Consider the following 14,110-nt stretch of genomic DNA (forward strand, 5'->3'; position numbering starts at 1 on the left):
GTGATGACCAAGTGCAAGCTCTGGCGTTGATGTGGGTAGCTAAAAGCCTGATGGGCCCCTCAATTTAGATCTTTCGAGGGCATCCACCCTGTCCTTCAAACTTTCATATAGGCCCATAACAACGCTGAATTGTCGCCTGATTTCCTTACACTCCTTACATCGCGCACACACACACAAAGATATCCCCCATGGCAATGTCATGTTCCGTTCCAGAGAGTTCGGCAAACATTTCACAAGTTGCACATTTTTTTAGGCTGTGATGCATTGGAGAATCACCCCCTCAGTTCTCCCCCGAGTCACAGCACCCCTGCCACTTTGTGCCCGTTGCTTTGCTGCTCTAGTTTGGGGCATGATACTTTAAATTAATAAAATCATTAAATTAAATTAATTAAATGTCAATACTATGCTATCTAATAGAAACAGTGAAGCGTATTACTCTAAATTATACATTAGAGCTACCTAACTACCTCAATTAAAAATTTGAATTCCCTACCACTATATACAAAAACAATGGCTGCAAGATTCGAACGAAATAATGGTTTTACGTATGTATTACTGTATATCTACAAAAACTGTCTATCTAAATTAAAATAAAAATAACCAGCGTAACTATAACTATAAGACTATGTATTAAGTACAATATAAAATAACAACTATGTAAATAAAAAGGCAAATACTTATCGTTTTTTTCGGAGCCTGCAACTGACAGCTGTAATTTTTAAAGAGAGTCAGTGCCCTCCCAATAATCTGAGTATTGTCCATCTTTTAGCAGATACGCCACATGTAGACAAAATCTTCACTTTCCTTAAAGAGATAGAACTGTATAACACACTGTAAACTTTAACTGCAATTGGAAAGAAAAAAAAAAAAAGCACCAAACTTTACCAAAGTTAGGCGCATTATGGCCATGTTCCTCTTGCGCCGTAAAGCCCACACTCAAACAAACAATTGCACCAGTTGATGAGAGTCATCTACCACCTAGTGTTAGTATTAATTTTATATTGTATTATAGTATTGTATTATTAGTGTTATTTTATGAAGATGGTGGATGCCGGAAACTTTGCTTTGGCGACTTAACATTGGTTTCACCCCTTCAAGCCTCCGGTAAACAAAATGGTGGTATTGCACCAGTTGATATGAGTTATCTACCACCTGGTGTTAGTATTAGTACTAGTAAATATTAGTATTTTATTATACACCACTTGATAAAATTAACAGAACAAAATTTGTGCCATTGTTGCCGAAAGACATTCCTGGGAAAAAAAAAAAAAAAAAAATGCAGGATCACTAAGGCAATGGTATACTGGCAAAAGTGTAGGATAAAATGGACTTTTGAATCTGTCCATCTGTATTTGAGATTCTGTCTATCTGTATAGTTCCGATAATGATAAATGCCAATTTTAATTTCTGTAATTTTTTTGAAACATTTTACTTCTTTTTGACTAACCTCTATAACTTTCCAGACTTCCTAGAAACTTGCTAGAAGTTTACAGAATTCCTGTAATCTATTTGAAACAGTTGCTTGACTTACAGTTAATTGTTTGTTTGTTATTTTGTTTTTAGGAGCATTAGCAACTAAGGCCATATTGCTCCAGGATATGCGGTGGTCATTCCCTGACCTTTCCGCATCCTCCGTATTTGGTGGGCACAGGCTCGAACCCCGTTCTAATCAAGAAGCATGTGCTACGCACTGCTGCTCCTGCCCACCTGGCTATGGAGGCGCCTCTTACAGTTAATGATCATTGAATTATGACCACCTCATTCAAAATGAACTGTACCACATAGCTCACAGTATACAAAGCTGAACAGCTTTGTATACTATAGTAGTAGTAATTTGCATCTGGTTGTGCAAATAAAAGTGTTAAAGTAGCAGTTATGGGACCTAGTAAATCATGGAGTTTCAAGAGGACATCATTGTGGGTGCTCGTACATTGGGTGCTTCCATATTGCAAACAGCATGTCTTATTGGTTGCTCATGGCCCAGTGTGGTTAAGGTGTACAAAGAATGGTGTAGAATGGATCCAGAGCCGGAACTAAGCAATCCTATGCCTGGGGCAAAAGTGTTATAAGTACGTCCCCATTATATGCAGGTACTCAATCTTTCAATAGCATAGCTAGGGTTGTCGATGCCTGGGGAAAACATGTCTTCCTAGCTCCCCTGATTGTGATAGATAATTCCTTCTGTTTGCACCACTGAAGCTCAGTGCCTGGGGGAAATTCCTCCCCTCTGCACCCCCTTGATACACCTCTGCAATCTTTATGAATTTATAAAAATTACTATTCCAACAGTCTGCAATTTGTATTATTTATTAATAAAATAATTTAAATAATACAATGAATATAACAAAACAAAAATATCAAAGAAAAAGAAACTTACAAATATTTGTTTATATCTACAGAGAATTTAATTCTATATAAACTAGAAAGAAAATACATATAACTACAAAGAAATTAGAGAACCAGATAGTTTGTTTATATATCTGGTATAAAATCATAGAAACAAAGTATTGCAAAATATAGTACTTTTAACATTATAACATAAACTAAAAATATGCAGTGAAGGTGTATTTTTTAATTGAATTTTTCTCGCTTTGAAGGACCTTTCACAAGAAGCTACTGTTACATGCAGGGTAAGAAAAATTCATAGTGCTATTTCTATATTTAGATAAGATTCTATTAGACAATGCTCATGAACAAATTGGAGAAGTTGTAAAGGGGTTACAGATTTTATATCCTGCAGAATTGATAAACAATATTTTTCAAATATCTGTTGAAATATCAACAGATGTTTAAAAAATTTTGTTTAACCTCCAATGGTTAGCACTGGAGGACAAACCAAAAAGATCAGAGGTGTGATGTCACAAAATGGGCCATACTTTAAGGAAGTTTGTAATTGGAGTTTCTCTGTTATTTTAGAAATTTGTAAAACACTGTTCCTCCCTGATATTTTTTTCCATAAATGATTATAAATTCCGAATTTATAATTTTTTTCAATCTCACAAAGTTACAAAAATTTCTGGAATCATAAGTAGCACATACAAAAATAAAGCAGTATTTCTTTTAATAAATTTTTTATTTTTATTTTAAACAAAGAACACACGTTGACTAACACAAGTTCCGGTCAACCCTTCGCTATCTCTTCCATCATGCAGTATGACTGATGACTTTTGAGGTTATGATGAACGTCGTGGCGAGATCCAATATTCCTTACATTTCGAGGGTACAGCTCTAAAACGGAGTTCGCAGGCCGGCCGCTAGTTAGTACACCAGACCGAACCTATTGGTAACTCTCTAGGAGGTTTCCGGATCAGCTAGTGTATAATCTTGCTACCTCTACTCTGCCAGATAGTGACTGGAGGGAGTCCGAGTAGTGTGTATGCAGGGGGCATTGCCGAGGCCACGTTATGTCAAGGATCTGGGTATATTCTTACCACGTGTATGCCATATCCAAAAATTTCATTACTTCATACAGCATGTCCCACCCACTTTTGCTTACTATTGAATACACCACGAATTGTCAAACTAATAGAGCAAGCTTATCTGCGAAAAGATCTAAACCTTCCAAGCACTTCCTAATTCATTTCCCAAATATACGTGGTCTCAATTCTAATCTCAACAATGTCCATTTCCACTTGCAGTCTGCCAAACCCAATGTACTTTTTCTGACAGAATCTCAGTTATTGGTTGATTCAACTACTGCTCATCTCAGATGCCCAAATTATTCGCTGTATGATTTCTTTCGCCTCAAAGGTGGTACTTGTGCATATGTCCGTTCTGATATTCCCTGTCAGAGACTTGGCAATTTGGAATCTCCTCTCTTTGATCTTCTCTGGCTTAAAATCTCTCTACCTCATTGTGTCAAATTCATCTGTTGTCTTTACCATTCTCCCAACTCCACTAATCACTTGGAGCTCTTTGACTTCCTCTCTTTGCAACTTGACTTTCTCCAGTCCAACTTTCCTAACAGTGAGGTAATTTTCCTTGGTGATTTTAATGTTTACAACTCCAGCTGGCTTCCGTTTTCTAGTCACACCGACCCAGCAGGTCGAGATGCTGAGGCTTTTGCAATTACTGATGACCTAGCACAGATTGTTCATTTACCTACAAGAATACCGGACAATCCTAATCATACAGCCAATACGCGTGATCTTTTTCTCACAAACAACCCTTCTAAGTACACGGTCGAAGTGAGAGGTCCTTTAGGCACTTCAGATCACAACTTGGTGATTGTCTCTTCTCCAATGGAACCTTTATCTCATGGCTATTCCCAACCTCGTGCTGTTTGGCATTACAAGAATGCAAAATGGGATGACCTGCGAGACTTCTTTTCTTCTTTTCCTTGGTCGGATTACTGTTTCAAAACTTTTGATGTCAACGTTTGCTCAGATCGTGTCAGTGAAATTATTCTTGCAGGAATGGAATCCTTTATCCCATACTCCACTTTAAAATCTCATCCTTTATCTAAACCTTGGTTTTCCAATAAATGTGCTAATGCTGTTCAAGAGAAGAATGTTGCATAACCTAATTGGCTTGTTTCTAATTCTTCAGTTTCATTTTCTGCCTACACCAGAACTCGCAACAGTTGTAAAGCAGTTATTAATCAGTCCAAACTAGAGTTTGAACAGGCTAAGAGTAGAAAACTTACTTCTTGCCCTAATGGTAGCCGAGCATTCTGGTCTCTTGCCAAAGCTATTGGCCGCAACTTTTGCCCATCTCTGCTCCCACCTCTGTCCAAACCAGTTGGTTCTGTTGTCACTTCAGCCAAGGATAAAGCTGACCTGCTAGCATCCCATTTTTCTTCCAGCTCATGTATTAAAACATCTCCCACTATTCCCAACACGCTCCATTCAATTCCTCCTGTGGTCTTCCGTCAAAAGGATATCAGAAGGATTTTGATGAATCTTGATGCTAAGAAAGCGCCATGTCCTGATGGTATTTCTCCACTTGTTCTCAAAACCTGTGCTCCTGAACTTACTCCTGTTCTTTGCCGCCTTTTTTCACTTTCTTATTCCAAAGGGGTTTTTCCTTCTGCTTGGAAATTTGCTCATATCCCACCAGTTCCTAAAAGGGTGACAAATCCCTCCCATCCAATTATCGTCCCATTGCAATTACTTCTACTCTTTCTAAATTAATGGAGAAATCAATTAACCGCCAACTCTTAAACTACCTAGAAACCTTTCGTCTGATCAACGATCGCCAGTATGGAGTCCGTCGGTGTCGATCCACTGGTGATATTCTGGCTTATGTTACCCATTTATGGACTAATTCAATGGAAAGGTTCGGTGAAACACAAGTAGTTGCTCTTGACATCTCAAAGGCTTTTGATCATGTTTGGCATAAAGGTCTTCTAAACAAGCTTCCATCTTATGGTTTGCCAACTGTTTTTAGTAATTGGTTATCCAGTTTTCTCTCTGATCGCTCACTGAGGGTGATGGTAGATGGCTCTCTGTCTTCTAATTTCTCCACTAATGCCGGTGTCCCCCAAGGTTCAGTTCTTTCCCCCACTCTTTTCCTCTTGTATATTAATGACCTTCTTCCATTGACTGGAAAACCTATCCATAGTTTTGCCGATGATAGCACATTGCATTCCACTTTCCATTTTGAGAAACCTTGTCCTGCTCAATCAGCTTCAACTTCTCGAAAATCTGCTACCAATTCCTTAAATGCCAATCTTCATGTAATTCTCCATTGGGGCAATGAAAACTTAGTTGATTGATTTCTACCCTTCTAAAACTCAGTCTTGTCTTATATCTTGCAAAAACGATTCTTCTGCTCCTATGTTTATCTTTAGTGACACTCCGATTTCTAGGCAAAATGATATATCTCTTTTGGGGATTACCCTGACTTCTAATCTCTCTTAGCACAAGCACATTACAAATATTGCTTCCTCTGCATCTAAAAAACTTGGTTTTCTCTTTCGCTCTCGGCATTACTCTTCTTCCAAACAGCTGCTCACTCTGTATAAATCGCAAATCCGCCCTGCCATGGAATATTGTTCGCACATCTGGGGTGGTGCCCCTAAAACCGTGGCGCCTCCGTAGCCAGGTGGGAAGGAGCAGCAGTGCTTAGCACACGCTTCTCGATTAGACCAGGGTTCGAGCCTGTCACCATCAAATACGGAGGATGCGAAAAGGTTAGGGAATGACCACCGCATATCCCGGAGCAATATGGCCTTAGTTGCTAATGCTCCTAAAAACCAAATAACAAAAAAATAACAAGCCCCTAAAACCTCTCTCAGGCTTCTTGATTCCATTCAGAAGAGTGCAGTTAGGTTAATTAATGATTCATCTCTAACAGAGTCTCTCCACTCGCTTTCTCATAGACGTACTGTTTCTGCTGCATGCCTCTTCTACAGATACTTACGTGGGCACTGTTCTTCTGAATTGGTTTCTATAATTCCCGCTCTCTCTTTCAAAACAGTCCGAACACGTGCCGCCACCAGCCAACATCCATTTACTGTCCAACTTCAAACCCACAGAACCAACTTTTCGTCTTTCTCATTTATTCATTCAACTGCCGTTTTCTGGAACAACCTTCCTTCATACGTATTTCCTGAAAATTGCAATCTACGGAAGTTCAAGTCCAATGTCAACAAATATCTTCTTTCGTCTTCTCAACCTCCAACCCAAGCACGGTACTAAGTACTATAGGTTCTAATACCTCTTGTGTTTGGGGTGCACATAAAAAAAAAAATAAAAAAAAAAAATAAGTAGCTATAATCTGTGTCAGGAATACGCCTTAATCTTTTGACTGGCTATAGAAAGCAGTTGACTAGCATGAGTTCTCAGTATATGGGATTGGTATGTTCCACTTACATTGTGGAATGGTAATCCCTTTAACCCTTAATTTGTGCTTTCTGCTTAAATTGCCTAAAGGTCAGAGGTGGAAACAAAGCGTACAAAGTTAAGTCTCTCGTAATCATTTCATTATATGGAAATTTTCTTCATTCTACAGAAAGTTTTAAATGTAATTACCAAAAGGAATTCAAAAAATTTGCTATAAAGAAGTTCATTAAACACAGGTCCGACTGTAATATAATCAAAAATGGAGCAATTTTAAAATATATAACTGATCGATTGCACCCTTAAAATGCTGCACCTTCGGCTGGAGCCCTGCTTGCTCCACCCTAGTTCCAGATGTGAATGGGTCAAACCATCACCCTCCCAAAACTGTAAAGGATTACACAAAGTGGATATTTGTGGTGAACAAAGAGTGCCGCATATATGGACTCAACGGCAGGTCACTATGCAACAAATGACATTGCAATACAGTATGGGGAATAAGAGAATAATATCCCAAATAATGACATGCTGCACACTCAGACATAAGGGGTTCCAGCAGACAACCCAAGAGATACCCTCTGGTGCAACATGCTGACAGATGCCTTCATGTGTGGCACAAGCAACACGAGTCCATGGACCATTGTGCATGCTGCCCGCTATCCGGGCAGTTTGCAGTAGTTGCTTAATATGGGGTATATTTTGTTGGCAAGAAATAGAACTTATTGACCAATATTTCACTGGAAAGTTCTGCCAGCAGCCCTTAGGAGACCATTTGCACTCTGACATGTTGCATGTTTTCCTGGACAGAAATGAGATCTTCCAAGATAATAATGTACCATGTCATTGGGCTCGCACTGGGCACAAGTGGTTCAAGGAACACAATGAAGATATCACCCATCTTGGTTGGCCTCCATTGCATGAACTCAGTCCAATTGAACACCTCTGGGATGTTTTGAAATGGGAAGTTAAGTGTATGGACACACAACCATCATCCTTTCCATGGTATCAGAATAGATCACCATATGTCCGAAGATGTCCAGATCCTTATGGACATTTTCAGACATATGGTGGAGTTGATGTTTAGGCAAATAGTGGCTATTATCTGTGGGAACAGTGACCCAGCATGTTATTAGGTAGATGGTCATTCAGTGATTATTATTATTATTAGCTATATGGTGCAAGGAAGCCTGAGGCTTATGCTGCACCAGCCAAAAAAAAAAAAAAAATCATTGAGTGTAAATCATGATAGGTTAGAGATTGGATAATATATCATCTCTGCTGTCTAAGCCACAAGTGGGTCAAGATACTGTCCCAACATAGTATTAGGTAAGTTTTAATTTCATTGATGAGTAAATGTATAAGATGTAATAATAAATATAAAGGACTAGCACTGTTTTGTGTTGATCCTTAATAACGTGTGTTTAAAATATTTTTCAAGGATCTGATGAGAAAAGGTTTTTTTCTGACAAAAATTTATTCATTGTTATTTGGTCCCTTAGAAACTATTATAGTTTGGTATGCATGAAAAAAACCTTATTATACACTACGTGTGCACATGTAAGCAAAATTATATAAATATTAGAAATCAATGAAAATGATTTTATATTGATAATGGCATTGTCTTGTTTTTTGTTCTCTATTTATATTTAGGACTTGGTTTAGAAGATGATGTTGAAGGTATTTTTTTAGCCCCATGGTAAATATATTTTTATGTGCTTCTATTTAAATATATTTAGAAATATAAATATTGCACAGCTAATTAAATCATAACTAGTATTATAAACTTAACCATGCCAGCTTTACTTCTGAATTGCTGTTATTTTAATGTAATAAAATTTCTATTGAAAATATGTATTTAAGTTGACCGTTTCATTGAATGAGCTAATAATACTAAACGATGATAAAAAATTGTTTCAATAGAAATATAGCAAACTTGAGTATGTTTAATGATGATTATGAAGGGATTATGCAAATGCATGCCGTTTTACCCTCATGCCCCAGTTCACAGGATATTTCTTATTTTAGTACACAGACTTTAGATTTTGGTCTCTCTGTTATTCCTATTAATTAGACTGCTGATTGGGAGGTTCTGGAGTTAGGAATTTTCTAGATCTTGTTGTGCTGGTCAGCAGATTCTTTGATCAGACTGTGGATCTTTTAAGTTATGGTCTGACTATACAAAATATTGTTGCTTTTTTTGTGTGAATGAGACAGTTGAGCCAAAACCATTACAAAACTAAGGTTTGGTCTCCCCATGCGAATCTTGTACTTGGAAAGAAAAATGTCATCTGTAAGCCACCAGTATACCAGACAAACATATTTTTAGCACTACTTCACATGAAGTGAAGGCTATTGAAGAATTTCATAAAAGCAACAAACAGGAAGATGGCTTTCAGTATTTGAAACTAAAGTTTCCACATATTAATGGTGCCAAAATCAAAGGAGATACGAGGGCTGTTAGTAAAGAATGATCATAATTTTTCTGAACAACTGTACTGCTTGCTATTTCCAGCTGAGCTGCAGAATTTAAGACTGAACTAAAGGCCTCTGTAGCTGAGTGGTCAAGAGCGGGAGTGCAGTAGCACATGCTTTTAGTGTAGACCAGGGTTCAAGCCACTGACTGCTAAATACGGTTGATCTGCCCACACGTACTGGATCAGCACAGCAGATTATGTTCCATTCCCTCAGCATGAATCATTGAGGAGGCTTCCATCCTGCACTGGGTTAGTAGTAGTAGTAATGGATACATGTAATGTAAGAAAGCAAGTGTTATGAGCTTATGTAGCATCAGCAAAAAAAAAAAAAAAAAAAAAAATGATAATTTCACACATCCATTCCCTCTAAAAGTTTGTCCAGTTCCTCCTTGAATTTATTTAAGCTATCAACTTCCACAACAATAGACGGAAGTTTGTTCCAGCAATTAAACCGCTGGCTAAAGGCAAATTTATGCATGTCTGTTCTACAACTGTCTTTCATCAATTTGAATTTACGCCCCCCTCAGGTTTGTAATCTGAGCAAGTGGAAGAATCCCATCAGAATTCAATGTGCCCAACCCATTCATGGCCTTATACTCCTCAGTCAGATCACCTCGCAAGTGCCTACTCTCCAGGCGCTGCAATTTGCAGAATTTAAGCCTTTCTTCATAAGTGCACCCCTTTGTTTCCCTCACCAATCTTATTGCCTTTCTTTGTATTCATTCTAGCAAATCTACATCCTTCCCAAAATGAGGCATCCAGACCTGTAAGCAGTACTCAAGGCATGGCCTGACCATTGCCTTATACAAAGGGATAATCAGCTCCTTTTCCCTACTAGCAAAATTCCTGTATATCATTAACAATCCCCCCCCCATGACCTTCTCTACCAACCTGTATGCATTGCTCAGAAAACTTCATATCTGACTGCACAATTACTACCAGATCTTTTTTATTTTCTACCACCCTAAGTGTAGTACCACACAGTTTGTACGTTTCTCTGGGGTTACTTCTACCCCTATGTAGTACTTTGCATTTGTCAATGTTAAACCTCAGTTGCCACTTCTCAGCCCATTTGATGTCTTGACTTCAAATTCATCAAATTTATTTACTATACTTCTAGCATTGGTGTACATCAAGTATACATGCACCTATCCTTAGGCGCCTCCGTAGCCAGGTGGGCAGGAGCAGTCCATAGCACACGCTTCTTGATTAGACACGCTTCTTGATTAGTTCAAGCCCATGACCACCAAATACAGAGGAAGCAGTGCAAGAATCACTTTCACCTCTGCCTATGGCTACTATTAACCTTTTAATCTGTGAATCCCCCAAACTAGCAGTTTTCTGACCCATCTAATGCTGCTTCAATAGCATCAGCAAACACTCTTGCACCCCTTCTGTTTAAGTGTATCCCATACCTGTAGAAGCAGTCTCTCCTGTTAACAAGCACAGATCACGCTGAGAAAAATTCTATCCCATGAGTCTTCCACAGTCCCTCCAGTGCCGAATTGATTGACAAGGCTCTCATCATATACTCCCTCCTATCGTGTCTGGGCAGAATTGCAGACACTTTCAAATTTAACCCTAACTCACAATTTTTTTCAGCATTAACCTGTACTTATTATGTAAATCTGCAGATCTCCTACTCTTAATGTGATTAGTGCCAAAGTTACAACAAATCACTCTTTGTGCCCTTAAAAGATGATATCTGTTCTACAACATCATCAACTTTTGCTCCTGGCAGACATACCCTGTTCCTATTCCACCTATCCTTTTTACATAATATATTATCCATCTCCCTGACAAAAGAGTCATCTACAATAACTAACTCCTATGGGACCAGTTCATTCTGCCCTGAAGGTTGCCACTGTGTTGCCCTGATACACAAAAATGAGATCTGGCATTGAGTTGGGCAGCTGAGAGCCCAGTATCCTGGGCTATGGCTGACAGTTGCTGGACATCAATCAGAGAGACCCCTGATAATTACAAAGGGAAAAAGCAAACAGGAAAAAAATTAATTTACTGTATTTGTACACTATTTATTGTTAAAATAAACTTGGTAAATTATACTTGTTAAAATTTCATTAAATATTTCAGTAATAATAACCTGCATTCCTCTCTAAATCTGTGGGTGCCAGGCCATATCTGACTTCACATTTGGATTCAGCTCATCAAAATCCATGAGATATATCATATTTCAAGAGATAAAAAATTCAGAATCGTAAAATTTGTTGTACATTGTAACTGTAACTTATAGTATAATTAAGATAAATGGTTGCTTTCACTGGTGAACTTGATGAACTCAATTACTTCCTATATGAATATCTTTGAAGTATTTCTTTGTTAAATCTCATTGAGTGCTCATTAACTGAATGGTTCAGGCAATCATACAGAGATGGTTGATAAAGCATGAAGCCTCAACCCATCTTCTATCAGCCTTACCCAACAAAACTGATGCATCTTGCTATTCAAAATGTGTGGTGCTGATAAACAAATTAGTGATATGTCTTTTGTGTAAGTTTCGTTTCCTAATAATTGTTAAGGGTTGAGTTCCCTCCTGAATTCCTAATATTTTATTTTCATAAATAAATTATTGGACAGTATTCTTCTTGGTATCATGTCTTTTTTTTGCTGCAGTAATAACTTTTGCTCCAGAAAAATCTGCTTGAATTGTTTTTTTTAGCTTCTCTTGATTCTAAATACAGTCGAACTTGGTTATAACAAGCACAGAAATAACGAGATCATGACTGTAACGAGCAAAAAGCCATAATGATTTTAATATAAATGTATTCCCATACAATTGTTCACTGTTATAACGGGTGTACCACACTGATATACCAAACAAATTTTGGTAACTATGCAAACATTCTTAATTACTCGGGTAGTCAAAAAAAACCCAATTCTTGGAATAGACGACTTAGCACTAGCATTAGTAAAGACACATGATGCAAGAAAGCAAGCTTATGCAGCATCATCCAGAAAAAAAAAAAAAAACTTCCACTTCACCCCTCCGTTCGTTCGAAATACCTGTCCAGCTGAGCCTTAAATTTATTTAGGCTATCAACTTCCACAGCAAGGGATGGAAGTCTGTTTCACCAACCAACTACCCGCTGGCTAAAGCCCCTATTTCACGCAGCAAATTTCATTGCTGTTTGTTTTCGACTTTTGTCTGGTCTTGCTGCTGACAGTTCCTTTAATGGAGGCACTGGTTAAAGAAGCACTGCAGGATCATCTAGACAAGACTTCAGTTATAGCTCGGACACAACATGGTTTTGTTAAGGGGAAGTCTTGCCTGACCAATTTGATTGGATACTACGATGCAGTCACAAAAGAACTGGATGCAGGGAATAACTTTGATATTATATACTTGAATCTTAGAAGGTCGTAGTACGTTTACCGTTTCAAAACGATCCGTCAGATTTAATATTATAATACCCTTAAACTTTCCCTTACCACCGCTCACATGTCGAAATGCAGACTTTTTTGGAGTTCACTAGCTTTATGATTACCTGCATCAGATTTGTGGGGGCGCCTCCGTAGCCAGGTGGGAAGGAGCAGCAGTGCGTAGCACACGCTTCTTGATTAGACCGGGGTTCGAGCCCGTCACCACCAAATACGGAGGATGCGGAAAGGTCAGGGAATGACCACCGCATATTCCCGGAGCAATATGGCCTTAGTTGCTAATGCTCCTAAAAAAACCAAATAACAATAACATCAGATTTGTGGCCAATTTATGACCTTATCATTCTGGGAATGGGGCTATACGATAGTGCATTGGTGTTCCGCTTGTCACATTACACTATTTACAGATTGTCTTGTATTCACTGAACCATAAATTTATTTCAGGACTCCTAAGAATTTTGGAAATGGGACTCCCAAGAACTTTGTATGCATTTCGAGACTTCTAAGAACTTTGTATGCAGATCACTTTATCATTTTAAAATAAAATCAGTTAGAAGCGAACCCTTCCTTCGGAAACATGTCTACCGACAAAAGACAGTGTCTCTGAATTTGCGAAAAAGTTAAAAGTTGTGTAAAAAGTTTTCTTTGTCCTCTTCATGTGTATCTACATTGTGGAAGAATAGAGATGTTTACATATCGGCACTGGAAAAGAACATAACCGGAAAAAAAAATAATTTAGAAAGGGCGAGGTTACAAACGTTGATGAAGCATTGCTTCGGTGGTTCACCACACAAAGAAGTCGACACTACACATATACAAAATCCGTACACCTTTAAACCTCTGACATTGACAGTGTTGTTTCACACCCACAATGTATAGTACACGGAGATGTGGGAAACCAAATCATTGAATTATCCTGGTGCTATTTGACACTAAACGCAATCTACCCACAAAGAAGTGCCGGATTTTCAATAGATGGTCCAATCCAGGGCCATGCAAATGGGGGGGACGCACTGGATGTGCCACACCAGAGCCCCCAATCGAAGGAGCCATCTAAGTCTGAACATAAATAAACAAATCCTCTTAACCCCTTTTGCATCCGGGCCCCCAGTACCTTTGCACAGCCCTGGTCGGATCTTGCGGAAAAATTTGCTAAACAATTTGGATGCGATGATTTTATGTGTAACAGCAGTTGGCTGAATCGATTTAAAAACCGACGTAACATTGTTTATGCAAAAATTAGTGGAGAATCTTGATCTGCAGATCCAGTAATGGCAAATGAATGGATTGACCATGTTTGGGCAGAAATCAGGAAAGATTTCAATGACGAAGACATCTACAACACCAACGAAACAGGATTTTTTTATAATTTGACACCTTACAATACATTTAAATTCAAAGGGGAAAAATGTGTTGGTGAAAAAGAAAATCAAAGGCTCCCTTGATGGCGCTCAT

The 14,110-nt window shown here is 38.4% G+C and overlaps 1 protein-coding gene across 3 annotated transcripts in view; it reads left to right on the forward strand.

The window, feature by feature from the left end:
- LOC150078191 (voltage-dependent calcium channel subunit alpha-2/delta-2-like) overlaps nt 1-14,110 on the forward strand; it is a 663,667-nt gene that overhangs the window by 343,617 nt on the left and 305,940 nt on the right. For all 3 annotated transcript variants that reach the window (XM_090384688.1, XM_090384689.1, XM_090384690.1), the window contains one exon: nt 8,433-8,478. In XM_090384688.1, the coding sequence (XP_090240814.1) occupies nt 8,433-8,478 (46 nt within the window). The remainder of the gene's footprint in view (nt 1-8,432; nt 8,479-14,110) is intronic.

This window comes from Mastigoproctus giganteus, chromosome 11 (genome assembly GCF_048544385.1).
Source record: "Mastigoproctus giganteus isolate SK-2022 chromosome 11, ASM4854438v1, whole genome shotgun sequence".
NCBI lineage: Eukaryota > Metazoa > Arthropoda > Arachnida > Uropygi > Thelyphonidae > Mastigoproctus > Mastigoproctus giganteus.